The sequence below is a fragment of the Gymnoscopelus braueri genome (genome assembly GCF_963280865.1).
Source record: "Gymnoscopelus braueri genome assembly, chromosome: 1".
Taxonomy (NCBI): Eukaryota; Metazoa; Chordata; class Actinopteri; order Myctophiformes; family Myctophidae; genus Gymnoscopelus; species Gymnoscopelus braueri.
The window spans coordinates 2,249,066-2,276,062 of NC_137603.1; the positions used below are offsets into that span (position 1 = coordinate 2,249,066).

General features: G+C 43.5%; 2 protein-coding genes across 2 annotated transcripts; one reads left to right on the forward strand and one right to left on the reverse strand.

Moving 5' to 3' along the window:
* Positions 1-1,867: 1,867 nt before the first annotated feature.
* On the forward strand, positions 1,868-3,016 carry LOC308082093 (paraneoplastic antigen Ma1 homolog; the record flags this gene model as incomplete). Its single annotated transcript, XM_080423708.1, has 1 exon — positions 1,868-3,016. The coding sequence occupies one exon, from the start codon at positions 1,868-1,870 to the stop codon at positions 3,014-3,016; it is 1,149 nt and encodes a 382-aa protein (XP_080279834.1).
* Positions 3,017-8,653: 5,637 nt separating this feature from the next.
* On the reverse strand, positions 8,654-24,993 carry LOC308082103 (receptor-interacting serine/threonine-protein kinase 4-like; the record flags this gene model as incomplete). The annotated part of the gene is made up of 10 exons (XM_080423719.1): positions 8,654-8,784; positions 9,766-9,825; positions 10,928-10,943; positions 11,085-11,167; positions 12,438-12,593; positions 12,844-12,890; positions 13,643-13,782; positions 19,847-20,008; positions 21,656-21,827; positions 24,803-24,993. The coding sequence occupies 10 exons, from the start codon at positions 24,991-24,993 to the stop codon at positions 8,654-8,656; spliced, it is 1,158 nt and encodes a 385-aa protein (XP_080279845.1).
* Between the last annotated feature and the right edge of the window lie 2,004 nt (positions 24,994-26,997).

Here is a 26,997-nt window from a genome sequence, read left to right on the forward strand (position 1 = left end):
GGTGTACTCCCCTATGTGTCTCTATCTCTCACAGATCTCCTATAGGCGTCGGCCAACTTGGGGTTCCTCATTAGGTGCATTGGGAGCACCTGATCAATGCTCCCTGGAGCCCTATATAAGAGTGGGTGGCAGCCATTCTAGCAATCCCTCACCAGATGACAGCACCCTTTGGTTTCTTTACCTTATGACTGAGTTCACACACTTTACAACACCCCACACTACATTGAACACACATCCATACATATGTAGTACCCCTGAGGAATAATAATAATGATGTTCATTGTTTATAATATTAATTATTCTAAGTCATTTACTTTTTCTTATTTTGAACATGTTATGTCAAAGTATAATTTTGAAACTGCCAGATAGTGGGTATTTCGATGGTGAAAAGACAATATTATGCACTGCTCCTTTAAGAAGAGAGGAAACGGGGGGAGGGCTGTGTTGTTGTTGCGGAAGAGAAGCCGGGAGAAACGAAAGTGTGGAGAGAGCTTCAAGTTGAGCTGCATGCTATGTGGCGAGATATATGACTCAAGAGAAACTGTTCGATTGTTTTATAAGCGTCACATAAGTGATAAAGTACGTCGGGGGACGGAGAGAGAACGTGGACGTCGGTTGGAGAAAGAGTGAACCAGCCACCAGTTTCCATGTTTTGGCTACGTTTAGCCTAGCTGTTGTCTGTAGATGAACACTTAAATGAACACTGTTTCGTAGTGCCAACTGACTTGCAACAGAGTCCGCGTTTCTTTTGTTTTAACTAATGTCAACGTGAGTTTGAGAGTCACGTTCATACCGCTCGTTTTACCGCGATTTCGCGACTATAGCTGGTTCACTCTGTGCAGGAGAACGTACGCACCCACGCATGCTACACGTGCACACGCACGTGCATGCAGGTTGAGGAGAAGGACGTTGGACCTTTGCTGTGTGTTTTCTGGTTGTGAATTACCTCTTTCACATCACTACAGACAGAGACTGTGAGTAAGCAACTGAACTATCTGGTGGATTAAGTGTGAAATCCAATGAGCTCCAACATGTGCACCAACGATGGTACCATAGACTAAAACCCCGGGGTATTTTTCTTATTATTTTCTTTGTGATATTTTTGGGTTGAATGTTTGTTTAACTATGAGAGTTTGGTTGTGGTGAATAAAATACACACTCTATAGTTAAAGTGCTGAGTACAGGTGGTCTTTGACTGTGGATATTAATGATGGTTTAAATTTGTCACAGCTATTCAATGTGTTGAATAGCTAGTTCCCTGAGTGTATTCAGGGTGGGGGCTCACAAGCTAACATTTTGGTCCTACTATAGTTCCTCTCAGGTTTTACATTAGTAAATGTGAATAAGCCAGGCGAATGGGAGGGCTACACGTGGGGGCTCGTCCGGGATCGGTTTATTTGCATAATTAAAAAAAAAAAAAAAAAAAAAAGGTTGTAAAAGAAAAGAAATTGGTCAGTTTGTAAGAATAACCAGAGTACTCTGATACTGTTTTTGTTTCATGGTGTTTTGCCTGTTAAGTGAATACAAAATGGAGGCAAGTCAGATACTGTCCTGGTGCGATGAGAAATCACTTGATGTTAAACATGCATTGATACTCGGTGAGGTGGATGTTTGGGTATCTGATGAGGACATTTACAAGGTTTTGGATGCTGTCAAAGTGTTGGGTCGTACTAAAATAAAGGGGCGTTGCTTAGACACAACAAGTAAAACACAGCTCATTTTAGTTGAGGCCGCACGTGATTTGACACAAATCAAGGTACCCGAGCAGGTAGCTCTTGCAGATGAGTTAGGTCCCTGGCCCATCCATGTTGTAGAACCCCAGTCACTGCCTGCCCCCACTGAGGAAGAAGAGTTTCAGTCAAAACTGATGGCATTTCTGACAAATGAAGGGAAGACCTTAGATGAGGTTAAGGGTCTGTTCACTCCCACTACCCCCATGCCCAATGCCCTTGATTTGAACACCCAGTTAGTGAATGCAATATCCTCTCTTGTTCAAAAGTGTCAAGTTTCCCCTGCAGAGATACAGAGCTACCGCAAGCTGCGGTTGTTCTCTGGCATGAAGCCTACTCCAAATGGAGAAGAAGAATACGAGGTCTGGGCTGAGCAGACCACTCATATGCTTGAGGAGTGGCAGTGTTCTGACACTGTGAAGAAACAGAGAGTAGCTGAGAGCCTCAAAGGACCAGCTGCAGATATCATTAGGTTCTTGAGAGTCAGTAATCCCAATGTGACTGCCAATGATTACTTCAAAGCCCTTGAAAATGCATTTGGGACAACTGAGAGTGCCTCTGATCTCGTGGTGAGATTACGCAATACCGTCCAATTTGAAGGGGAGAAGCTGTCAGAATATCTGCTAAGATTGGACAAACTGCTGCACTCTGTGTACCGTAAAGGTGGAATTGCGCTGTCTGATATGAACCGACTTCGTATGGAGCAAATAGTGAGGGGTGCTTTGTCTAACAACCTGGTAGCTCTCCGTATCAGAATGACACATAAGCTTAAAACACCCCCCAGCTTCGCTGAATTGCTCCATGAAGTGAGAGAAGAGGAAGACATGATCCTTGACAGACATGATGCTAAAAAGGGTGTCACTTCAGCCGCAGTGTTGCCTGTTGAATTACCCCCTACTACTGCTGCTTCAGCCTGTGCTGCATCTGCCACAGCTCCCACTGCCATTAGTGCTCCCACTGAGAAGAGCAATGAAGTAGAGCTGCTGAGGAAAGAAATACAAGGGCTGAAGAGTGAAATGGTTAACCTACGCTCTGCGACAGTAGCCATGTCAACAGCAGGTTCAAAACCTCCCCGGCAGAGTTCTAATGAGTTTGGAGGGGGTAGCCCACAGACACAGCCTCAGGAGCCAATAAGAATGCTGAATCGTGCCAACATTTTCTGCTACAGGTGTGGGGAAGATGGCCACTTCCGGCGTGAATGCCAGAACCCTGAGAATCTGAGAAGAGTGAATCAACGCCTCCTGCAACAGAAACGACCATCGGGAAACTTCCCTGGGGCCCAGTAGAGGAACGCACTGTCGTCCCGGGAAGGATACGTTCCACAAAGTGTGATATGCTGAGAGACACCAAGGCTGTTTTACCCAAAGGCTTAGTAGGCCCGAGTTCGGTTGTCTCTGTCCAAATTGAGGGCATCTATGCCAGAGCCTTGCTGGACAGCGGGTCTCAAGTTACTCTCCTATACCGCTCCTTCTATGACCAGTATCTGAAGCACCTGCCATTGATGCCCATAGAGGCTCTAGAAATATGGGGGCTTAGCACAGAGCAATACCCCTATGATGGCTATCTCTGCCTGAAGTTGGAGTTTGGAAGGGATGTAGTTGGAGTAACCGAGATCGTGGAAACGCTTGTGCTTGTGTGTCCAGACCCGGCAAGAAAGGGTGAAGTCTCTATTCTGGTGGGGACCAACACCTCTGTGGTAAGGAGACTAATGGAAGTCTGCAAGGAAAAAGAAGGAGACAATTTCCTGAGCACAATGCCAATTCATCCAATAATGAAAGGAGCCTATCAAGAGCTGCTCAAAGCTCCAGATGACCGGGCTGACATGAAGAGAGGTACTGTCTGGCTGGCAAAGGGAAATACATTGACATTACCCCCAGGGGGAGCCGCAAATGTTACCGGTATTCCAAAGCTTCCAGGAAACCTTGCCACTCAAGCAGTCCTGATAGATCATCTTGAAGGGGGCGAGTTTCCTGAAGAGCTACTGGTGATGCCTGAAATCAAGAAGTCTGCTTCTGCCCACTGCCATCGAGTCACAGTCACTGTGAGGAATGTGTCCACTCGTGAAGTGACTCTCAAGCGTGGCATGCCCATTGCTCACCTGTATCCAGTTGACGTCCTGGCGTCAGCCCCTGCAAAAATGGGTAAAGCCCCAGATGAACTGACGCCCTCTGTTTTCAATTTTGGTGACTCTCCAGTGCCCAAAGAATGGAAGGAGAAGTTGATTCAAGATGATGGAGAGAAAGGATGTTTTCTCATGCAGTGAATTTGATGTCGGATGTGCAAAAAGCGCAGAACACACCATCCGAGTGACTGATGACAGACCTTTTAGAGAGCGTTCAAGACGTCTACCTCCTGGAGATGTGGAAGATGTTAGGAAGCATCTAGATGACCTAAAAAAGGCAGGAATCATCTCAGAGTCCAGAAGCCCTTACGCTTCACCCATTGTGGTGGTGCGCAAGAAGAATGGGACCATTCGCATGTGTGTGGACTACAGAACGCTGAACAGACGAACAGTGCCTGATCAATACACAGTTCCACGTATCGAAGATGCACTCGCATGCTTGAGTGGGAGCAAATGGTTCAGTGTTCTCGATCTCAGAAGCGGCTACTATCAGATCCCCATGAGTGACGCTGATAAGGAGAAGACAGCTTTCATCTGCCCAGCTGGCTTTTATCAGTTTGAGAGGATGCCTCAAGGAATCTGTGGTGCGCCAGCCACTTTTCAGCGAGTCATGGAGAGAACTGTCGGAGACATGAATCTCCTGGAAGTGTTGGTCTACTTGGATGACCTCATTATTTTCGGCAGAACCCTCGAGGAACATCAGGAACGGCTTCTGAAGGTGCTGGATAGGCTCCAAGAGGAGGGGTTGAAGTTATCCCTGGATAAATGCCAGTTCTGTCGCACCTCTGTGAAATATGTTGGGCATATCATCTCTGCAGATGGAATTTCTACCGATCTCTCAAAAATAGAAGCGGTGAAGTCCTGGCCACGCCCTGAGACCATCTCAGCCCTACGATCATTCCTTGGCTTCTGTGGTTTCTATCGTCGATTCGTGAAGGACTACGCCAGGGTTAGTCACCCCCTTAATCAGCTGTTGCAGGGCTGTATTACTGCTGGGAGGCCTAGGAAGAATGCTAAAGAAAACGATAGCTCTCAAAAGTTCTACCACTCATCAGAACCATTCGGCTCCAGGTGGGACGAAGGTTGTGAGAATGCCTTTGAACGGTTAAAAATGACTCTCACAGAGGCCCCTGTCATGGCGTTTGCTGATCCAAACTTGCCCTATGTTCTCCATGTCGATGCCAGTAGAGAAGGTTTGGGTGGCGTGCTATATCAGAATCAAGGAGAGGGGTTACGACCTGTCGCATTTGTCAGCCGAAGTCTATCTCCTTCAGAGAAGAACTACCCAACCCATAAGCTGGAGTTCCTCGCGCTAAAGTGGGCAGTTGTTGACAAACTACATGACTACCTTTATGGAGTGAAGTTTGAAGTGCATACGGACAATAATCCGCTAACCTATGTGTTGACCACGGCCAAGTTAGATGCTGCAGGTCATCGGTGGCTGGCTGCGCTGTCCATATATGATTTCAGCTTGAAATACAGACCTGGCAAGCAGAATATTGATGCAGATGCCTTATCTCGTCGGCCTCATTCAAGTGTAACGGATGTTGAGTGGAAGACAGTTCCTGCTGAAAATGTCCAAGCCATGTGCCATACCACTCATGTTAACCTAAAACGTTCACGGCCACACAGGGCCATTGATCTGTTCGGCACTTCTCACAATGCTGTCCCAAAAGCCTACTCCCACTTAGCCTTTGTCAGCAGTCAGGAGTTACCAAAGTTGAGCTCAGCAGAGATTACCCGATTTCAGACAGAAGACCCATGTATTGGGGAAGTATGGGAAGCGGTCCATCAAAACGATATCAACAAAGCCATCAAAGAGAAGCATGCTGACATCCCTTTGTTGCTTAAGGAGTGGGAAAAGTTGAAATTTCAAGACACCATGCTCTATAGGTTTTCACATCCCCCTAACAAGCCAGTTCGTCAGCAACTGTTGCTCCCTCAGGAATTGAAGAAGACGGTGCTCAGGTCTTTGCACGATGACTCTGGCCACTTAGGGTTTGACAAGACCTATGGTCTGGTGCGAGAGAGATTCTATTGGCCTCGCATGAAGACTGAGATAGAGAGGTACTGTAAATCCTGTGCACGATGCATCAAGAGGAAGACGCTGCCGAAACGGGCTGCTTGTTTGTCACATCTGACCAGTGAAGGTCCCATGGATCTCATCTGCATGGACTTCTTGTCCATCGAACCAGACACTCGTAATGTCTGCAACGTACTGGTCATCACAGATCATTACACCAGATATGCACAAGCCTTTCCCACGCCTGATCAAAAGGCTACTACGGTGGCGAAAGTGCTGTGGGAGAAGTACTTTGTTCACTATGGCCTACCCAAGAGGGTGCATTCTGATCAGGGAAGAGATTTTGAGAGCCGTCTCATTCATGAGCTCTTGAACATGTTGGGAGTAAAGAAATCGAGGACCACTCCATACCACCCTCAAGGCGATCCTCAGCCCGAGCGCTTCAACAGAACTCTGCTGGATATGCTTGGGACACTCGACCCTGTGAAGAAGAGCAAATGGAGCCAACACATAAGTCACTTGGTCCATGCATACAACTGCACACAAAATGAGTCTACGGGATATTCTCCCTATTATCTCATGTTTGGACGTGAAGCCAGGATGCCCATAGACTTGTGCTTTGGAGTTTCAAGTGATGGATCCTCAATAAAATCTTATATACGATATGTGAAACAAATGAGGCGTGAACTTCAAGCTGCCTACAAGTTGGCTGAGAGCACGGCTAATAAGAAGAATGATGGGAATAAACAACGATATGATCAGAAGGTTCGTTATGTTCCCCTTGCCCCCGGTGATAGGGTGCTGATAAGAAACCTGGGACTGCAGGGAAAGCACAAGATAGCTGATCGTTGGAACTCAACTGAGTATATCGTGGAGAGCCAGATGCCAGATATGCCGGTGTATAGATTCAAACCAGAGGGAGGTAATGCGCCTGTGAAAGTCCTTCATCGTAATCATCTCCTGCGTTTGGGACATGAAGTACACTTGGAACCAGAGCAGTTGCCAGAGTTGCCGAAGCCTAGGAGGAGAAGAAGTCCAAGGCATAAGGCAAAGAAAACAGAGTCCTTTTGTCTTCCTGAGGGCATAAGTTCTGACAAGGGAGATGACATTGAGTCTCATTCAGATGATGACAATGAGGAGACTGGTATGTGGTACGGCTACCCTACCCCAACGCAAATGGAAGATGTTGGCGCAGACGTAGAGGATCCTTCTGAACCATTCAGTTTGGACTTGGATGTTGAACTACCGGAAGTGGTTCTAGAAGTTGACACATCGGTGGAATGTATATCACAGACTGAAGAGACCCCGGATGACAATGTTGTTGACCTAGAAGATCCTGTGGAAGTTGACCAGAATCAAGAGACACAAGATACTCATGAAAATGAAACCCGGCCTCATAGACAGAGGAGAGCCCCTAAAAGGTTGACATATGACTTACCTGGTGCCCCATCATCAGTTGTTGTTAAGACATACACAAATACTCTAGTGACAGGTCACAATAAGTTAGGTTTCCCACCTGCCCTTCTTATCCCTGATGTTAGGTACATAAGCACATTTCAGAAAACATAAAGGTCTGACAATTCAGGGTGATTTTGGTTTTGTTTTGTTTTATGGACAAAAAAGTTTGAAATGCCACAGGCTAATTTATTTCACGTTTGTCGTGAGGACACGACTGTTTTTGGTGGGGGGAGAGTGTAGTACCCCTGAGGAATAATAATAATGATGTTCATTGTTTATATTATTAATTATTCTAAGTCATTTACTTTTTCTTATTTTGAACATGTTATGTCAAAGTATAATTTTGAAACTGCCAGATAGTGGGTATTTCGATGGTGAATAGACAATATTATGCACTGCTCCTTTAAGAAGAGAGGAAACGGGGGGAGGGCTGTGTTGTTGTTGCGGAAGAGAAGCCGGGAGAAACGAAAGTGTGGAGAGAGCTTCAAGTTGAGCTGCATGCTATGTGGCGAGATATATGACTCAAGAGAAACTGTTCGATTGTTTTATAAGCGTCACATAAGTGATAAAGTACGTCGGGGGACGGAGAGAGAACGTGGACGTCGGTTGGAGAAAGAGTGAACCAGCCACCAGTTTCCATGTTTTGGCTACGTTTAGCCTAGCTGTTGTCTGTAGATGAACACTTAAATGAACACTGTTTAGTAGTGCCAACTGACTTGCAACAGAGTCCGCGTTTCTTTTGTTTTAACTAATGTCAACGTGAGTTTGAGAGTCACGTTCATACCGCTCGTTTTACCGCGATTTCGCGACTATAGCTGGTTCACTCTGTGCAGGAGAACGTACGCACCCACGCATGCTACACGTGCACACGCACGTGCATGCAGGTTGAGGAGAAGGACGTTGGACCTTTGCTGTGTGTTTTCTGGTTGTGAATTACCTCTTTCACATCACTACAGACAGAGACTGTGAGTAAGCAACTGAACTATCTGGTGGATTAAGTGTGAAATCCAATGAGCTCCAACATGTGCACCAACGATGGTACCATAGACTAAAACCCCGGGGTATTTTTCTTATTATTTTCTTTGTGATATTTTTGGGTTGAATGTTTGTTTAACTATGAGAGTTTGGTTGTGGTGAATAAAATACACACTCTATAGTTAAAGTGCTGAGTACAGGTGGTCTTTGACTGTGGATATTAATGATGGTTTAAATTTGTCACAGCTATTCAATGTGTTGAATAGCTAGTTCCCTGAGTGTATTCAGGGTGGGGGCTCACAAGCTAACATTTTGGTCCTACTATAGTTCCTCTCAGGTTTTACATTAGTAAATGTGAATAAGCCAGGCGAATGGGAGGGCTACACATACATAGACGGGCCGGGTTGTGACAGCATTCTCACAGGGAGAGCCAAAGGACTTTGCTCTGGGCAAGATGTCATCTATGAGTTCCATGACTGATTGAAAAACAAGAGAGAAGGGAAAAAGAAGGACAGATACAGTTGGTTGAAATCATAACCATAACATGCTTTTCAGATTACATTGAATGAGAACTGGCAACTGGACTTTAATGTTGTTTAATTAAGCAATATTACAAGAGAGGATCTGCTTTATACTGTCATTGTTGGTCAGGAATGAGGTGCTTGTAGTTCTGAGTTCCCTAAGCATCACTGAAGTGTCAATAATGATGGTAAAGCCCACCGTCTTATGTAATACTGTAATGCAAAACTATATTGTTAGCTCAATTTCGTTGTAACTATTATATGCTGAAAGAAATATTTGTTTTGGTTACTATGTTTTCATATAGATGTATAAACTATTAGACACCGTCCTTATGACCCTCCTTCCTTATAGTATTCCTTATTATCCATAACATGGAAAATAACTAAGCCTTCTTCAGGAGGGAATAGATTCTCTGTTGGGACATTATAGCTATAATACAGCATATATTATGTGTGACTGTCTATATTGTAAAAAATATATAATGATAATAATAAGGGTAATAATAATAATAATAATAATAATAATAATAATAATAATAATAATAAATGTAATAATAATAATAATAATAATAATAACAACAACAACTAGGAAGATGCACTTTAGGGTAATTGCAAGTGTGGTTGCCCAGAAGCAATGTGTGGGTTTTGAATTAAACTCTAAAACATATCACTTTGCAAAATGCAAGCACACGATTCCCAATGTGTCAATTTCACATAATGTCTTGTGTGGCAACCACACTAATAATAAGGTATATCATCCTAATTCTGCTCTGCATGCGTTGTTTTGTGTTTTCATTTGGATGCAGAGAATGGACTTGCAGAATCCAGCGTTCCATCTCAATTTGGTGTTTATCCCATTTTTCAAGTTCTTGTTTGGCAAGTGGACATACAAGTTACATCAAGCATTGCATTTTAACAAGGACAAAAAAGGCTCACCTGGTCGTGCATCCGTTTCATCTGAAGTCCAATTGTCAACAGCATCCTGTTGAACACTCTCTGAAAATATGAAATATAACAAAAAGCAATGAAATGTAAGCAAAGAAAATACTTGAAGCATACAAAAATCATAGATATAAATACAGCATAACTGTATGTGATTCATGCTTCTGGGGGACAAGAAAACTTCAATTAGAAGGGACATCCTGGTAGTACCTTGGCGTTCACATATCCGAGGACTTGAAGTGGACCACTAACACTTAAAGAAGTGGACCTCTAACCCGTCTAAAACTTTAAAGAAGTGGACCTCTAACACTGTAACATCTTAAAGAAGTGGACCACTAACACTGTAACATCTTAAAGAAGTGGACCTCTAACACTGTAACATCTTAAAGAAGTGGACCTCTAACACTGTAACATCTTAAAGAAGTGGACCTCTAACCCGTCTAAAATCTTAAAGAAGTAGACCACTAACACCTCTAACATCTTAATGAAGGCCCCTCAGGAGGCTGAGGCAGGCTGGTCTCAATACCTCAGTGCTGGAGGCTTTCTACAGGTTTGTGGTGGAGAGTACACTCACATTCTCCATCACCACCTGGTATGGGAACTGCTCTGCTGCTGACAAGAAGGTGCTGCAGAGGGTGGTGAGAACCACCCAGAAGATCACCCACAGCAGTGTTCCTTCCATTGAGGACATCTACGTCAGCAGGTGCAGGAGCAGTGCGGCCTGCATTATGGAGGACCCCACTCACCCGGCCCATAAACTGTTTGACCGCTCGGGCAAGAGGCTGCGGTCCATCAAAGCTAGAACTGAAAGGCTTAAATGCAGCTTCTACTCAGGGGCTGTTAGACTGATGAACTCTAAGCCCCAATAAATGCACTTTGGCTGTTCTTCCTTGCTCTGCTGTTATACATTATATGTCATGCAGCCAGGTTATCTCGTTTTGATAAATGCTGGATGCTACCTTTCTTAATATGCTGCTCAGTTTGAATTCACTGCACTTTAGGATTTTATGCTTATTCTTTATGTATTGATAGTTATTTTATTGGACACTCTTGGTCCTGAGTACGATTTTCGTTTCATGTGCAAGCATGTAAATGACAAATAAAATGAACCTTGAACCTTGATTTACAAAGACGATCATTGAAAATAAGCACATACCTGATTCCTGTTGGTCCTGGAGAGAGGGAGGAAACTAAAAGAAAACAAAGACATAAAAGCATTTGTTATCATTACCCTCATCATTACCAGCACCTTTAGCACTTGTAGGACGGTATCATTTTAAAGTGAGAAAGTGAGTGCTGCATGTATTCATTACCAGCTCTGTTATCACTTGGTGGACGGCATCCTTAATCCCCGGCTCGTGCTTCTCATAGAGGGCTCCTGTCACAGCAGTGCATTCTGGAAACAGTAGATTCAGCTGGTCAGACAGACTGCATTTTGATTGATTGATTGAATATTGATTGATTGATTGATTGATTGAATGGATATGTTATTATGCAGAATGTAAATAACCGCACAAGTACACTTAAAACACTTTGTCTAAAAGGTCCCTCCAAAAAAGTCCTTGCGGTCCTTGGTATTCAATTCATAGACATACAGTATATACTATACACATACATATAGTATATACATACTGTATGAAGTAGCACCAACAGTTTAATATTGTCACACAAAATACAGACAAAAAAACCCCACTATATTTACAGAGTTGGGAAAAGAAACAAAAAAAGGGGGGGGGGGGGAGAGTCGAAGAAAGGGGGGGGGGGGGGGTCGTCTGTCTAAGGGAGAAATGGTAGCCTACTACTTCTCCCTTTGGCCTCCTGAAAGGTGAATTTTCAGGGCTATTTTAAATGAACCCAGCGAACTGCATTTTTTGAGGGATGGGGTTAGACTATTCCACACCCGGGTGGCAGTGCTGTAGAAGGATAATTTACCCATGTTTGTTTTATGTTTGTTTATGAGTTCATGAGTTTATGAGTTGATTCCTAGAACCATGACTATAAAGCTGTTCTACTCCACCACTCTCTTCTATTCTGCCATCTTAGAACAGAGAGGATGTAATCTGGCACATCTGGCTTGTGGCATGCCGTTTAAAACTACTTGAAACTACTTGAAATACTTTCAACGCTTCCCTACAACTTCCGACCCGGCATGACAGTGTACCCATACCCATCTTTTTTTTCTTTAAAAAATGTTTTTGGCTCAAAGTTACCTATAGTTAACCTTTAATTAATATTTGCACAATTATTTGCTTGAAGTGGCGCTGGTAAGCAGCCAATTGAAATGAATGGACAGGGATTAAACATTGTTCCTCTCGTTCATATATGCTCAATGAAATAAATAAACTCATCAAAGACACACAATGAGTGTGATTTGTTTTCCAACTTTCAAGTTCATTGCTGCTTCTATAGCATACATTCTTCTCAAATGCTATTTCTACTAAGCATATTTGCTTTCAGTGAGCCCGCACAGTTTTCTCAAGGAACTGCTGTTCCAACTTTTCTACTCCATTATATTCTCTTATATTCTATTGTGTTCAGTGGCATTTCATTGTTCTCCCGTTGGTGATCAGTTCACCAGTGTCAGCAAGCCTATCTCTGCAGTTTGGAGGTCTAAAACTATTCAACTTTCCATCCAAGTGATGGTTGTTGCATGGCAGCCTTCTCACCTGGAAACAGAGGTCTTTTATCTGGTTCTTGGTGCCAGCACCTCTCCGTGAGCTTTACCAGGTCCTCCAGCCCCGGGGCCTGCTCTGGGTCAACCTCCACCAGGGACGGCCTTTGTCCCCTCGGGACCAGAAACTCTATGAGGCTGGGGCTGGTATCTGAGAGAACAGAGTGGAGGATAGATGATGGGAGGGGATGGATGAATTGAAGAGAGTCCTTAGTAAGGAGAATAGGTACTTGTCAAACAATGTGTTTCTAATTATTGCTATTGTTGAATTGACATTAAGCCAAAGAGTGCCATATGTGAGTCAGAGGCTATGTGTGATTTGAAGGAATGAGAGATTGATGGAGAGAGAACTGGAAAGACAAAAAAGCAAGAAAAAATTAAGGAGAGAGAAAATCACTTGCCATATGGTTCTTTCCCCTTCACAATGGAACACAGAAGCATCCCATAGCTAAAATAAAAAGAGAGCAACGTCAGCAATTACCTTACATAGCATTCATGTTTAATTTGCCAATTGAGAACACAAACAAAAACATAAAAATAGCAACTAGATAAAGTGTCCAAAGGCTGCGTGCCGGATTTATTTTTGTGTCCGGCCGCGCGGTGAGGTCCCAAATACTAACCGATGAGCGGTAATAAAAATAAACAATGTTATTATTTATAATAAAAATATACAATGTACAATAATGATAAAATACTGGAGGTAATGTGGGCCGGTGCTACTCTCAAGGATTGGCCATTTGAGATGAGAGACAAGCCAGTGGGCCAATTACATGAGTTAAATTTACTTATTTTTTAATATATATATATATATATATATATATATATATATATATATATATATATATATATATATATATATATATATAAAAATTGGCCGGCCTGGTCGGCCTGGAATGGAGCGGCCGTTCGGGAATTGTCCCAAATTTCCCAGTGGCCAGCACGTCCCTGCAGTAGCTTCATGTATCTACTTTCTGTTAAACAAAACTAAAACAAATGTAATGAAACAAGAAAGATCAACATGACTACATGAAAACATGAACTTTCTACTTGAATGGTATGAAGCCTATCCACTACACGTAATGAGCAGTTCATGATTTATGTTGGACATTCACAGGGCTTTGCAGCAACAGACAGCTGAGTCGATTTAGTTGAGGATATAATTAGATCGACACAGACAATCCCACAGGGAATGATGAATACCTGTAGACATCAAAGGTGGGGGTGGCTTTGTATGACAAGGAGATTAAGGCCTCTGGAGGCATGTAGCTTGTCGTTCCCGCCCCCTTGATACCAGCAGACGTCGAACAGTCGACAAACTTGGAAAGGCCAAAGTCAGTGATCTGGATGAAAAGAGAGGAGAATGGAGAGAAAATAAAGGGAACAGAGACGGAGGAAGAGAGACATGCAGAGAAGTGGAAGGAGGAATAGAGAGAGGGTTAGGAGAGAGAGAGCAAGAGTGAATGATGATATAGTACGCGTTAGTATGCATTAGAGGGTAGCACGGGTCCATTAAATGGGACCCGAGGGATAACTGTGGTTGTTATTGAACGTAGATAGGATAGGCTTGAACTATCATTTTATGAGTTATTCCATGTTAAATAAAAAAAAGTGTTTTACTTTTCACTTCAACCAACGGCAGCAGTTATGTGCCCATGCTCCGTCATAGGACTGTTTTGTGCATCAAAAATAGCAGATCTACAAGCTCACAACGCGTCCATCCGCAAGACATTGTGAAGTTGTATGTCTGCTATGATTCATGCCTGCCCGGAAAGACTGCTCAGGGTTTAGTCCAATCAGAATACACAGCTGCCATTTAACAGCCTCTCACAGACAATCGATGATGTTATATCATCAACCCCGCCTTTTGTCCCGCCTACATTAGTTAACCCTTTACCCGCTGGTTGTTTTCAAGGCTTGCAAGGCTTGTTTTAATGAGAAATGCTTGTTTATATTGGATTAAAATAATATGATATATCACCCACAAATATTCTGCTTTTTGAATACTTTTAGGCAGTATTCGTGAATGCCCTACCATACACAGATCAGTCATTTCATTGGTTTGTTTACCATGCTCACACAAAACGGAGGTTATGTTTGGCCCCTAGAGGGAGGAAGAGATAAAGTGATGTCATAAGTGACACAGGTATTTAAGGCCTTTCTGAACAAGCAGGTAGCAGATGGCCAATCTGTGGGTCCTCACCCACACTGGTAGTGTGTGGTGAGAGGGGGATGTTTGGGTGCAGCTGCTGACCTGGTAAAAGGTCTGTGCCATTTCTAGTGCTAATTGTCGTGGATGTTGCCTGTCCTGTATTGTTTGGGGTGTGGCCTCTTCAGTAACGTGTAGGCATTTAAACTGGACAAAGTGAGTATTATGTGCAAAGGTGAGCAAAGAAACGAGTGATTCTGTGTCACATTGTGTCTAAACTGCATGTATGATGTCATTACTATAACAGCTAAAGGTGGAGACAGGGGGCTTGTTGTTCTGCTGTGTGTGACCATTGAGAGGAGTTTGCCTGTGTATAAACTTAACTCTTTCCCTGCCACCGACGAGAATGACGAGATTTTTGTTTTCAGATGATGACAGACCTGGCTCATTTACTTCCTGTTTATTTCCTGTGGGAAAATGGTTATATCTCCATTCCTCTTGCTTTACGGCAAAAACAAGCCTCATTCAACTGACCACAACTATGCAACTGATTACTGCGACCGGATTTATTTGTTTCTTTCCGAGACTCCCGAGACCCCCGTGTGTGTAATGAGACGATCTCCGTGAGGACGGCGATCAGGGAAGTATCGTCCCCGTAGTGTCTCAGGGAAGTATCGTCCCCGTAGCGTCTCAGGGAAGTAGCGTCCCCGTAGCGTCTCAGGGAAGTAACGTCCCCGTAGCGTCTCAGGGAAGTAACGTCCCCGTAGCGTCTCAGGGAAGTAACGTCCCCGTAGCGTCTCAGGGAAGTAACGTCCCCGTAGCGTCTCAGGGAAGTAACGTCCCCGTAGCGTCTCAGGGAAGTAACGTCCCCGTAGCGTCTCAGGGAAGTATCGTCCCCGTAGCGTCTCAGGGAAGTAACGTCCCCGTAGCGTCTCAGGGAAGTAGCGTCCCCGTAGCGTCTCAGGGAAGTAACGCCCCTGTAGCGTCTCAGGGAAGTAACGTCCCTGTAGCGTCTCAGGGAAGTAACGTCCCCGTAGCGTCTCAGGGAAGTAACGTCCACGTAGCGTCTCTGGTAAGGTCCTCCTTTTATTGGTTTGCCTAGTGTTATACTACCTGTGACATTTTGTAGATGGTATAGTGCATTACATTGTGTTGGTACATAATATATCAAATCAAATCAAATCAAACTTTATTTATATAGCACATTTAAAAACGACTGTCGCCGACCAAAGTGCTGTACAGGTCAACAAAACAAGAACAACAAGTACAATTAAGTCATGAGCAATTACAAACACAAATCAAAGTTTAAGGCTTAATTTTGGTTAAAAGCCAGGTCAAAAAAGTAAGTCTTGAGTAGGGACTTAAAAACCACAATGGTCTGGGCGGATCTAATGAAAAGGGGTAGATCGTTCCAGAGCCTGGGGGCAGCCACGGCGAAAGCACGGTCACCCCTGGTTCTCAGTTTGGCAGTTACTGTGGGAGTCATTAAAGAGAGGTGAGTTGACCTTAGGGCTCTAGGTGGGTTGTGTTCAACAAGCTCTGTTAAATAAGATGGGGCCATCCCATTGAGGGATTTAAAAGCAGTTATTAAAATTTTTAAATCAATTCTAAATTTGACAGGGAGCCAGTGGAGTGAGGCCAGGACTGGGGAGATATGGTCACGTTTTTTGGTGCCTGTGAGAAGGCGCGCAGCAGCATTTTGAACTAGCTGCAGGCGCCTGAGCAGTGATTGATCAATACCAGAATAAAGTGCATTGCAATAGTCCAGCCTAGATGAAATAAAGGCGTGGATGAGCATCTCAAGGTGTTTGGCTGGGAGAAATGCTTTCACCTTGGCAATTAAACGAAGTTGGAAAAAGCTGGATTTGATGACGGAACCAATTTGTTTATCAAATTTAAAAGAACTATCAAAAATGATGCCAAGGTTTTTTACAGAGGGGCGGATGTTGGGGGAGAGGGTACCAAGGGAAAAGGAGGCGGAGGAAGTGGTATTGCCAAAGATGATAACTTCTGTTTTGCTATCGTTTAAGTGAAGGACATTTGTGGCCATCCAGATTTTTATGTCTTGTAAACAGTCGAGCAATGGTTGGAGTGGTTGGTTGCAATTTTTGACTGAGAGTGGCATGTAAATTTGTACGTCATCAGCATAACAGTGGAATGAGATGTTGTGTTTAGAGAGAATGGGGCCTAGAGGTAGCATATATAATAAAAACAGGATAGGACCTAAAATGGAGCCCTGGGGGACTCCAGATGAGAGAGGTGCTGCAGATGATCTAAAGTCACCTAACTGGACAGAAAAGCTTCTTTCTGACAGGTATGAGGTGAACCAGGCTAGGGCAGTGCCCGTAATGCCTACATGATGCTCGAGGCGTGAGAGAAGGAGCCTGTGGTCGACGGTGTCAAAAGCCGCAGAGAGGTCGAGCATGACCAGAATAGCAGGGCTACCGGAGTCAACTGTTAAAATCAGATCATTAAAAACTCTTAAAAGGGCGGTTTCAGTGCTATGGCTCGGTTTAAAACCTGATTGGAATTTATCGTGGAGGCCGTTAGCGGTTAAAAATGATTGGAGTTGAGCATAAACAACTTTCTCTAAAACCTTGGACAGGAACGGTAAGAGGGAAATAGGTCTAAAATTGGCAAGATTAGTTGGATCAAGGTTTTTCTTTTTAATTAAGGGGTGCACCACCGCGTGTTTAAAGGCAGCCGGGATGCATCCTGAGGTAAGGCTTGTATTGATGAGTGTTAGTACACTTGGGCCTATGGAGCAGAAAACCTCCTTGAGAAGGCGGGAGGGGATGCAATCCGTAGGACAGTTTGTAGATCGGAGACGGGTGGCAACTTCAGTGAGTGAGGAAAGGGATATTGGCTGAAACTGGCCAAAAACAGCAGCAGGGAATGGTGAAGATACAGGATCTGGGGCAACAAATATATGAGCAGACCTAAGAACAGTGATTTTTTCAATAAAAAACTTTTTGGCAAAGTGAGAGGGATGGAACTAAAGGAGAAGCATCCCGGGGATTAAAAATATTAAAAAGCACCTGGGGTTTGTGGCTGTTTTTTAAAACAAGATTGGACATAAAAGAGGATTTGGCAGTTCTGACAGCACGCTGATAATTGATTTGACTGTCGCGTAGGATCTCATAGTGGATTTGGAGTTTATCTCTTTTCCAAGATCGCTCTGCCCGCCAGCATAGGTGTCTAAGTGCTCTAGTGGAGTCATTGAGCCAGGGCTCTGTGAGTGCCTTGGTGCGCTGTGGTCTAAAAGGGGCAATAGTATCCAGGATATGGGTGCAAATTTGGTCAAGGTTTGAGGAGAGAGCCTCAACATTGAGGGAATAGTTTTCACCCATGGCAGCAGTGTGGGGATCACAGAACATACGAGAAAAAAGTGAGGCAGTTAATGGGTTAATGGAGCGTATGAGGCGCACAGAATTACCAGGATTTATCAGTGAGCAAGGGATTGTAGAGGTGAATAAAATCGGGAAATGGTCAGAGGGACAGGGAGGAGGACAAATATCGGTGACATTTATAGACAACCCATATGAAAGAACAAGGTCCAGAATGTGACCCTTTTCATGTGTTGGACTTGTGATGGACTGGGTGAGGTTAAAAGAGTCAATAAGATTTAAAAAGTCCTTAGCAAGGGGTTTGGACTGGCAGCAAACATGGACGTTGAGATCTCCGCTGATTAGGACATGGTCGTACTTGACCATGACCTCGGACAAGAAATCAGCAAAGTCATGGTTGAAATCCTTGTTACTTTTGGGGGGGCGATAAACCAGCGCGCAGAGCACAGGGGAGGACAGTGACAGCTCAAAAGTCTGCAGCTCAAAACTCGGATAAATAATTGCGGGCAACAGCTTACATTGATAGTGAGATTTAAAAACGGAGGCAAGCCCCCCCCCAGTGCTAGTGGTCCGGGGGGAGCTGAAAAATGACCGGTCGGGGGGGAGGAGATGAGAAAAGGATGTGGAGTCACCAGCTTGCACCCAGGTTTCAGTGAGGAATAAAAAGTCCAGATCATGATCAGTAATAAAATCTTTCAATAAAATCTCTTTATGATGAATAGATCTAGTATTAAAAATGGCCATACGAAGGTTAACTTCCATGCTGGATTTAATTTTTGCACGTCTTATCGGGCGGAGGTGGGAGAGCTCAATGCCTCGGGGATGCTTAGGGAGTGACAGTGGCTGTCTGGGGCAGATGAGGGAAGAAATAAATGATGGAGTGACAGGTGTCGGTTGCAAAGCCATTGTGAGCAGGGGTCCTGAGGAGTTCGGTCCGAGCCCGATAGGGAGTTGGCTAAGTGATGAGGTGGAGATGTAGTGCTGGGAGCTGGGACCGGAGGGACGTCATTTAGTGGCGGACGCGCCCGGGCTGTATGGTGACAGTATGGAGGTCATATCAATGACTCGGTAGCGGAGGCTAGCGGCAATGTTGGCCGCTAACACCTTGCTACCTAATTCATTAGGGTGAAGCCCATCTCTACAATAAAAGGATGAGCGGCCCCAAAACAAATTAAAATTGTCGATGTAATTAAAAGCGTGGGTGCGACATAGACGCTGGAGCCAGGTATATATTACATGCTGTGTGCTTTGTGCTATGTGCATATTGTGAACTATGTCGTTGGTTGTTGGTCCATGTGGAACCTGTATGGACCGCTGTTCCTTTCCCTTCCTTATTTGATTTGTAATTTTGATTTGATATGTTTTGTAACCATTCTCCCCATTCTAGTTGAACACACTTTTAACCATTTCATATGCAAATAAATAGAAGTACCATTTACCATCCATTAAAAAAAAAATATTACTGGCTTCTTTCAAAACAGACCTGAACATCCATCTATCAGGAGAAAACAAGGCGAGGTAAACGCATTTTTTCCCATAGAAAGGAGGTGTCATTCACTCCCGATATTTTTCCCTTTTCTCCTTTGTACATAATAGTGTTTTGTATTGTTGATGACATGTATTATTGTGTTATTTTAATGCAATGTTTATGAATTGAATACAGACCACAATGGAAACGAGTCCCCTGGACTTTTATGTGTTATGCTTTTAGCCTAAATGTCTGACTGTACTCATGCTGTTTACATTTCGGACTATTAAAGTATTCAATCAATCAAAAACAATAACTGAATTAATATGAGCTTGAACGATCCCAGAGGATGGGCATGCTTCAAGTCAAGTCAATTTTATTTATAGAGCACATTTTTTTTAAATGACCCATGGTAATCATCCGAACATTTGTCTGGGACTCACCTTGACATTTAGGTCTGTGTCCAGCAGGACGTTGTCAGGCTTCAGGTCCTTGTGGATGATGGGATCAGGGGTGAGCCCGTGAAGGTGCTTCATGCCCTGAGCCACTTGGTGAGCCACTCGAAAGACCAGGGACCAGGGTAGAGGAGGGTGGTTTAGTTTTTTCTGGTGAGGAAGGGGGTAAAACAAAAAAGGTTTAAGAATCACAAATTCAAATAAAGGCTCATTTAAAGCTATTATCCTTATGCTATATGTTTGTTGTTAGTTTGCTAGTTTATTCACGGAGGTTGCGCTTTGGCAGTATCCGTTCCGTGGTATGGTGCTGATTCCAACCACTCTATAGACTATATTTAACAGTGGAATATCAACATTAATATCAATATTTATGACACCTGAACTTCCTGAAGCGAATCAATAAAGGTCTATGGATATATCCATCTATCCAGACAGACAGACAGACAGACTTTCTGACTCGTTTATACTTAAGTCTTTTGCACATGCAGACATGAACGGTTTCTTCCTTTTTAGGCCAATAGGCTATAAGTAATCTAATCAGTGGATTAATTCATAGATGATGTTGATTGAATTTGCCCGTAACTCGATTTATACTTTGACGTACAGCGGATCGCATGTCAAAAATAACCGATCTATAAGCTCACAACGTGTCGGGTCTGCCACATGCTGTGAGCTTGTAGATCGGAGCATAAATTTGCCTTACCGGCGCACAGGAATCCTCTGAGTCTGGACACCCACACAGCGCTTAACCATTACGCATTGAGTAAAGCCTTCTTCTATTGATTCATTTAATTCAAGAGTAGTCTACTTCCTTATTGCTAAATCCGATTGAAATGTATCATTTGATTAGACCCATTGCAAAGTGGAAGCGGTGATGGTAGAGGCTATGTTCCAGTGAAAGGAACTTGCCACCTTAAATACGCTTTTCTGAGTTTTTTTTCCCTCCGAATTTTGCTAGTTTATAATGTCGGTAATTTGCTAGTTCATAAACTCATACATTTCCGACTTTATAAAGTTGGAAATTTATCTCTTGCAAATGGGGGGCAATTTGAAAACAAAGGCGACTTGCTGTGGTTGGCGACAACAGAAAATGTGCATGTGCCGTTCCCATAGTATGGACAGGGGTGAGGGGCTGCTAATGTTGTTGTTATGTTGATGTTTTTTTTTTCTCGCCCATGTCTTTCAGTAGCTAGACTGCATGGGCCAAAGCTCTATTGCTTGGCCGAGTGGCCGTGGCCCAAGTGGCCCAATAGACGCTACGCTTCTGAGGGAGAGGTGTAATGTAATTGATGTTGACCTAATTTAGCAACAGCATTTTGGCAGAATCAAGTTAAATAAAACCATGACAATATAAGAAAAAAATAGTTGGGTTTGACCAATTAGTAAACAATTTATTTTGCGTAAACAATTAGGCAATTTCTAACGGACAAACTGTTGAAAGCAGAACAGTCTCTGGAAACGCATGGCTGTCCAAAACCAAAAAACCTAAGAGAAGCTCATTGTTTTTGTGCACCTACATTTGATTTGTCAAATACAAAATACATCACTAACTATACGGAATATAGTTTAGGTACTTTATACTGTATGTTTTATATTATGTACTTATGTCCATATACCAATACTGGATATACTTTGTTCAAGTTGTTGTTTTTTCTATGAATTTTAGAAGGTGATGTAATGTGTAGTTTTCTTTTATGAATACGTTTATATCAAGTTTCAGCTCATTAGATTGAAAATGGTTCAACATCACTGGATCATTGAATATGTCAGTGAATCAATAAAGGGGGAAAAGCTGACATGCAAGGAGGCGAGGGATCCTCTCTCCATCAATTCCATGACCAGGCAAACGTGTGTGCCAGGGACAGATGGTAGACTGCCCTTGAAGACACCCAGGACCTGGATGACATGGGGGCTCTCTGCCCGTCGCATCAGTTCAGCTTCACGAAGCAAGTACTTATCTGAGCTGGACCTGAAGGATAGTAATAACAAGACAAATAAGAAGTATTTAATGTGAGCATATTTGGCAAAATTGAAAGAGAAGCTGAAAAACAGCCAAAAGACACGCACATCCCAAACCTACTAGGCTGGGTGCTGGACCAAAAACAATAACAATAGATACGAATAAAAAGTCTGCTCACAGATTGCTGCTCCCAAATGTACGTTTACTAGTGGTAACGTTTCGAGTCGACCAGGCTGAGGAACAGGTATGAGGAAGAACCTGAACAAACGTACATTTGGGAGCAGCAAATGGTGTACGGACTCTTTTTATTCTTATCTATTCATACTAGGCGGAATCCCAACAGTCCAAAGTCCAAATGCAACAAATTAATCTCACTGATTAATAAGTGGGACCACAGTATAACCAGAGCTTACTAATGCTTTCAAAATAAGACACCAGCCTGGAACGTAAAGCAGCATGGGTCTAAAAGAGTGCATCAGTTACTGCACTTCATGTATGCACAAACTATTACACAAGCTATAAATCAAACGTGTATATTGACTACAAAAGTGAGCCCCCCGCCAGACCTGGTTACCTAACCAGGCCCGTGAAATTTGGAAGGCAGTCATGGCCAATTGGTATGGAATCTGAAAAATCTTGATACATCTTGATCTCATGACCCCAGAGCTAATGTGTACCGATCAATGGCCCAGTATCCGGCGATGGAATTGAAGCTCTTCCGGGTTCTCTTACACAATGCTGTTCCTATTAATGGCCCAGCAGATGTCACTGTTTCACCTTCTACCGGTCGCAATAATTATAATCTCAATACAAGTGAATGATTTTTTTTAAACAGTGGGAGGTTGGCCCATTACATGGTTTAATAGTCAACCCTTTGATCTTTCAAAATATATTTTCCTGGCCTAATTGAAGAATATAAAAGTTTTTGTCCCAATTCTCAAGAATGGGTGAATATGGTAAATGGTGCATTATATAGCGCTTTTATCCAAAGCCCTTTACATTGATTGTGCCATTAACCCATTCACACACACATTCATACACCGATGGCGGAGGAAACCATGCTCATCGGGAGCAGTGAGGGGTTCAGTGTCTCGCTCAAGGACACTTCCACACTAACTCTGGGGGAGCGCCCCAGCCCGGGATCGAACTGAGAACCTTGCGGTTTTCCAGTTCACTTTACCCGGCCACTCTACCCCTGAGCCACTGCCGCCCACACCAATCAGCTTCCAGCTCTTCGAATATATGAATATATTTCATTAATCATTAAATTATAATACCAAATTTCAGAAGTGGTAAAATAGCTAGGCGGAATTATGCCGTTTTCAATACACGATAGTGCACTTGGTGATACAAGCGCGAAATTTGGCACATATGACCTTCATATGACCCTAATTGATAATCAACCTCTGGCCACGCAGAATTCCTAAGATTTCAAGATGGCCACCACCAGTTTTCAAAATGGCTGCAACTGGGCCAATGTGTTGGACTATATCGCTTTGCTGGGGCTTATTTTTATATAAGAGAATGTGTTCTGGAGGTATTCCTACCAAGTAAGATAAAAAATAACATTAGGTTCCAAAATGGCGGCATATTTTCCAATATGGCTGCCGATAAATTGCAGAAATGTAATGTTTTCTGGTCATTAGTGCCTCTGTTTTGAAGCCTAGTTACTGTTACCTGTCTTGTCTTACCAGTCCTGTGATATTGTCAGTGTTTCCACCTGTGTCCTCTTAGTCCCCCAGCCTATCCCAGTGTTGATTGTCTGTCGAGTTCACCTGTATCCTGTTAATCCCTGTCTATTTAAGCCCTGTGTTTGCTCTGTGTTCTTCTTGGTCCGTAGACATCTTAACCCATAGCAATGGACACACCGACAGAAATGCTCTCGTCTTCGGCCCAGAAGACAGTACAACTAGTACTACCGATTGGAATTCATGCTGTTTGTGCCAACATAACATGGGTGAAAAGTTAGTTGATGCCACTAGCAGTGGTTATGTGACATTGGCTACCAATATTCCCCAGTTCCACAAAATGAACTGCATGCCAATTCCTTTTAACCCAAAGCGACTCGATGACGGTGATGGAATTCAGTTGACACTTGAGAGGAACAAAGCCAAATATCACACATCATGCTCAATAACGTTTAAATCATCTAAATTGGGAAGAAAAAGGAAGTTCATGTCCACATCAGAGAAGTGTGGATGTAAAAAAGCATGTTCTGGACACTGCAAATGCTTTAAGTTTGGACTTATCTGCACACCCCTCTGTGGTTGCAGTTGCTAGTACACTGGCCTGTCACTTGCCCAGCCACCATTATAAATGAGAATGTGTTTATAATGACTTAATAACAAAACAAAAAGTAAGCACTAAGCTTTACCAAGCTAATAAATCACTTTCATATGTTCCATAAATGGATTCTGTGTATGGTAATTAATACAAATACATGTACTACAAGCTCATATGGATAAACCATAAGCAAATGCACATTTCTGCAATTTATCGGCAGCCATATTGGAAAATATGCCGCCATATTGGAACCTAATGTTATTTTTTATCTTACTTGGTAGATATACCTCCAGAACATATTCTCTTACATTAAAATAAGCCCCAGCAAAGCGATATAGCCCAACACATTGGCCCAGTTGCAGCCACTTTGAAAACTGGTGGTGGCCATCTTGAAATCTTAGGAATTCCGCGTGGCCAGAGGTTGATTATCAATTAGGGTCATATGAAGGTCATCTGTGCCAAATTTCGCGCTTGTATCACCAAGTGCACTATGGTATCAATTTTCCGCCTAGCTAAAAAGCTAGCTGTTCAGTGCACATTAGCTTACATTATTGCTATTCAAGTGAGGTTTTCACACACGATTTACTTTACTATTTTTTCCTGTGTGTGTGTGTGTGTGTGTGCAAGAGGTTTCCAAGAACACATGGAGTGTAAGACATTTGAAATACTGCATCATCGCCAGTTTGTACTTTTGCACTTACCCGTCATCAAGACATAATTGTTTAACGGCCACATCCCGTCCCCACTGAAGATGTCTGGCTTTATAGACTTGCCCAAATCCACCTGCACCAATCAGCTTCCAGCTCTTCGTTGCCAGACTCTTCCCATCAATCACTGCTAGATCTGGAATCACTGCTAGATCTGGAGAACTGGACTCTGGATAACTGGCCATTGTTCACTGAAGAGATGTGGGAGAGGATTACATTGGGTCATTAATGGATCACACCCAAATAGAAAGAAAACTACTACTAGAAAAAGTGCTTCTCGGAGCACAGGTCTCCGCCAGGTCAGGTAGTTTATTGTGGTCCAGCAATGCTGGAAATTCGGTCATTATAGAGTGAGTGGAATCTGTAGAAGTTGAGGAATTAATGTTAATGAAGTTATTGCACAGACATGAAAACTTAGATGCCAATCTAAGCCAATCAGGATGCAATATGAAAAGTCGGCCAGATCTGTCTTGATCACATGACTATATGAGATAATGTGTACCGGTTTACATGATGTTTAGACAGAATCTGTAGGATCAGAATCTTCGCAACGTTCGGCACAGCGACTCGCTCGCCTAGGCTCGCTCTGCTGTGCCTCTCGTGGCTCAAGTTCGCTTCCAGGAGATTGGGGCCGAAAGTCTAATTATTAGCGAGGCACGCCGCCGAGACAGGTGCTAGAATGGGGTTTGTGCTGTATTTCAATGTGACGAATCACCCAAAGGAATGGCTGGTAACGGCCTACCAGAGCCTCCTGGTAGGCCGCACATGCGTTAACATTGAATCACCGAAAGAAAAGGCTGATAAGACCAACTGGCCCAAATGTATGGAATGATTTGTGCTGATTTGGAGCCCAATCTATGGGCTGAGTTCTAGGTATCTGAGACTCCCTGGACCCCTGTCCCACTCCCCTGTCCCTGGACCCCTGTCCCACTCCCTTGTCCCTGGACCCCTGTCCCACTCCCTTGTCCCTGGACACCTGTCCCACTCCCTTGTCCCTGGACACCTGTCCCACTCCCTTGTCCCTGGACCCCTGTCCCACTACCCTGTCCCTGGACCCGTCCCTGGACCCTGTCCCATCCCCTTGTCCCTGGACCCCTGTCCCTGGACCCCTGTCCCACCCCCCTGCTCCTGAAACTCCACTAACGATGCCCACAGTTAGTCTGTCTCTAGTCTCGTGTGGCCAGACTGTTTCCTCCCACAATGTTCATACAGTCTGGAGCAACGGGAGACTCTGTTAATGAGTGAGGGGGAAAGTGGAAGCCCCGCCTCCCCCACTTCCGTTTTGTCTTTACAGTCACGCAAATGTATCCTAATACAAATCAAAAACATCTAAGCATATAAACCTTCCTTTTTAGCAGAAATGGAAATTAAAACATTTAATCTAAAGATAATTTAAAATATATTTTCGTGAACGTAAAGGACAAACATATGACAGCTTCCTGCCTCAGATTTTTGGAGGTGCAGTTCCAGACTTTATATAGCATTCGAAGATTGTGGAATAGTTGTCTGGCTACGCAAGACTGTCCTGTCCCTGACTGTAACACACCCTCTCTACACACTGGTGTGGTACTGAGGGGTTGGAGGGACACACTAGAAGCACACAGGTCCAACAACACCTGTGTGCCACAGACATGCAGACATCTGGGTATTTCATCTACATTGGACACAGCTACCCCATCAAAAGGGAAAAGGCAGAACGGTGTATTACAGGCAAGGCCATAGCGTCCTAGAGCGTGCCAACGTGTTGTCACCAAAGGGTCGCCACGCGGGGCATAGTTACCCTGTCTGGTTTCATGTGTAAATTGTGTTTCATTTGTAAATTATATTTCACTTGTAAAGTGTTGTTTCTAGAGACGCTGTTTTGCATCTGTATGCTGTAGTCGTTGCACGAAAACCTGTTGGTCTAGATAGAACCTGGGTCACTCTGAAGGAGTCATTTTTGGCTTGCCAATGGCTTAATTAATTAATATTAATTAATAATTTACATTTTCCTGTACTTGAAAGTTACAAAGACACTTTATTCTACTTGTAGCAGAGTTGAACTGGGACTGTTAATGTACAGTAGACACTTTATTTTTATCTGTTGTACTTGCACAAATAAAGGCATTCAGAACTGATTCATAACTGTAGTAATGTTCTATAATTTGATAACACATGGTATTTTCGGTTCTCCGTAATGTAATAAATTC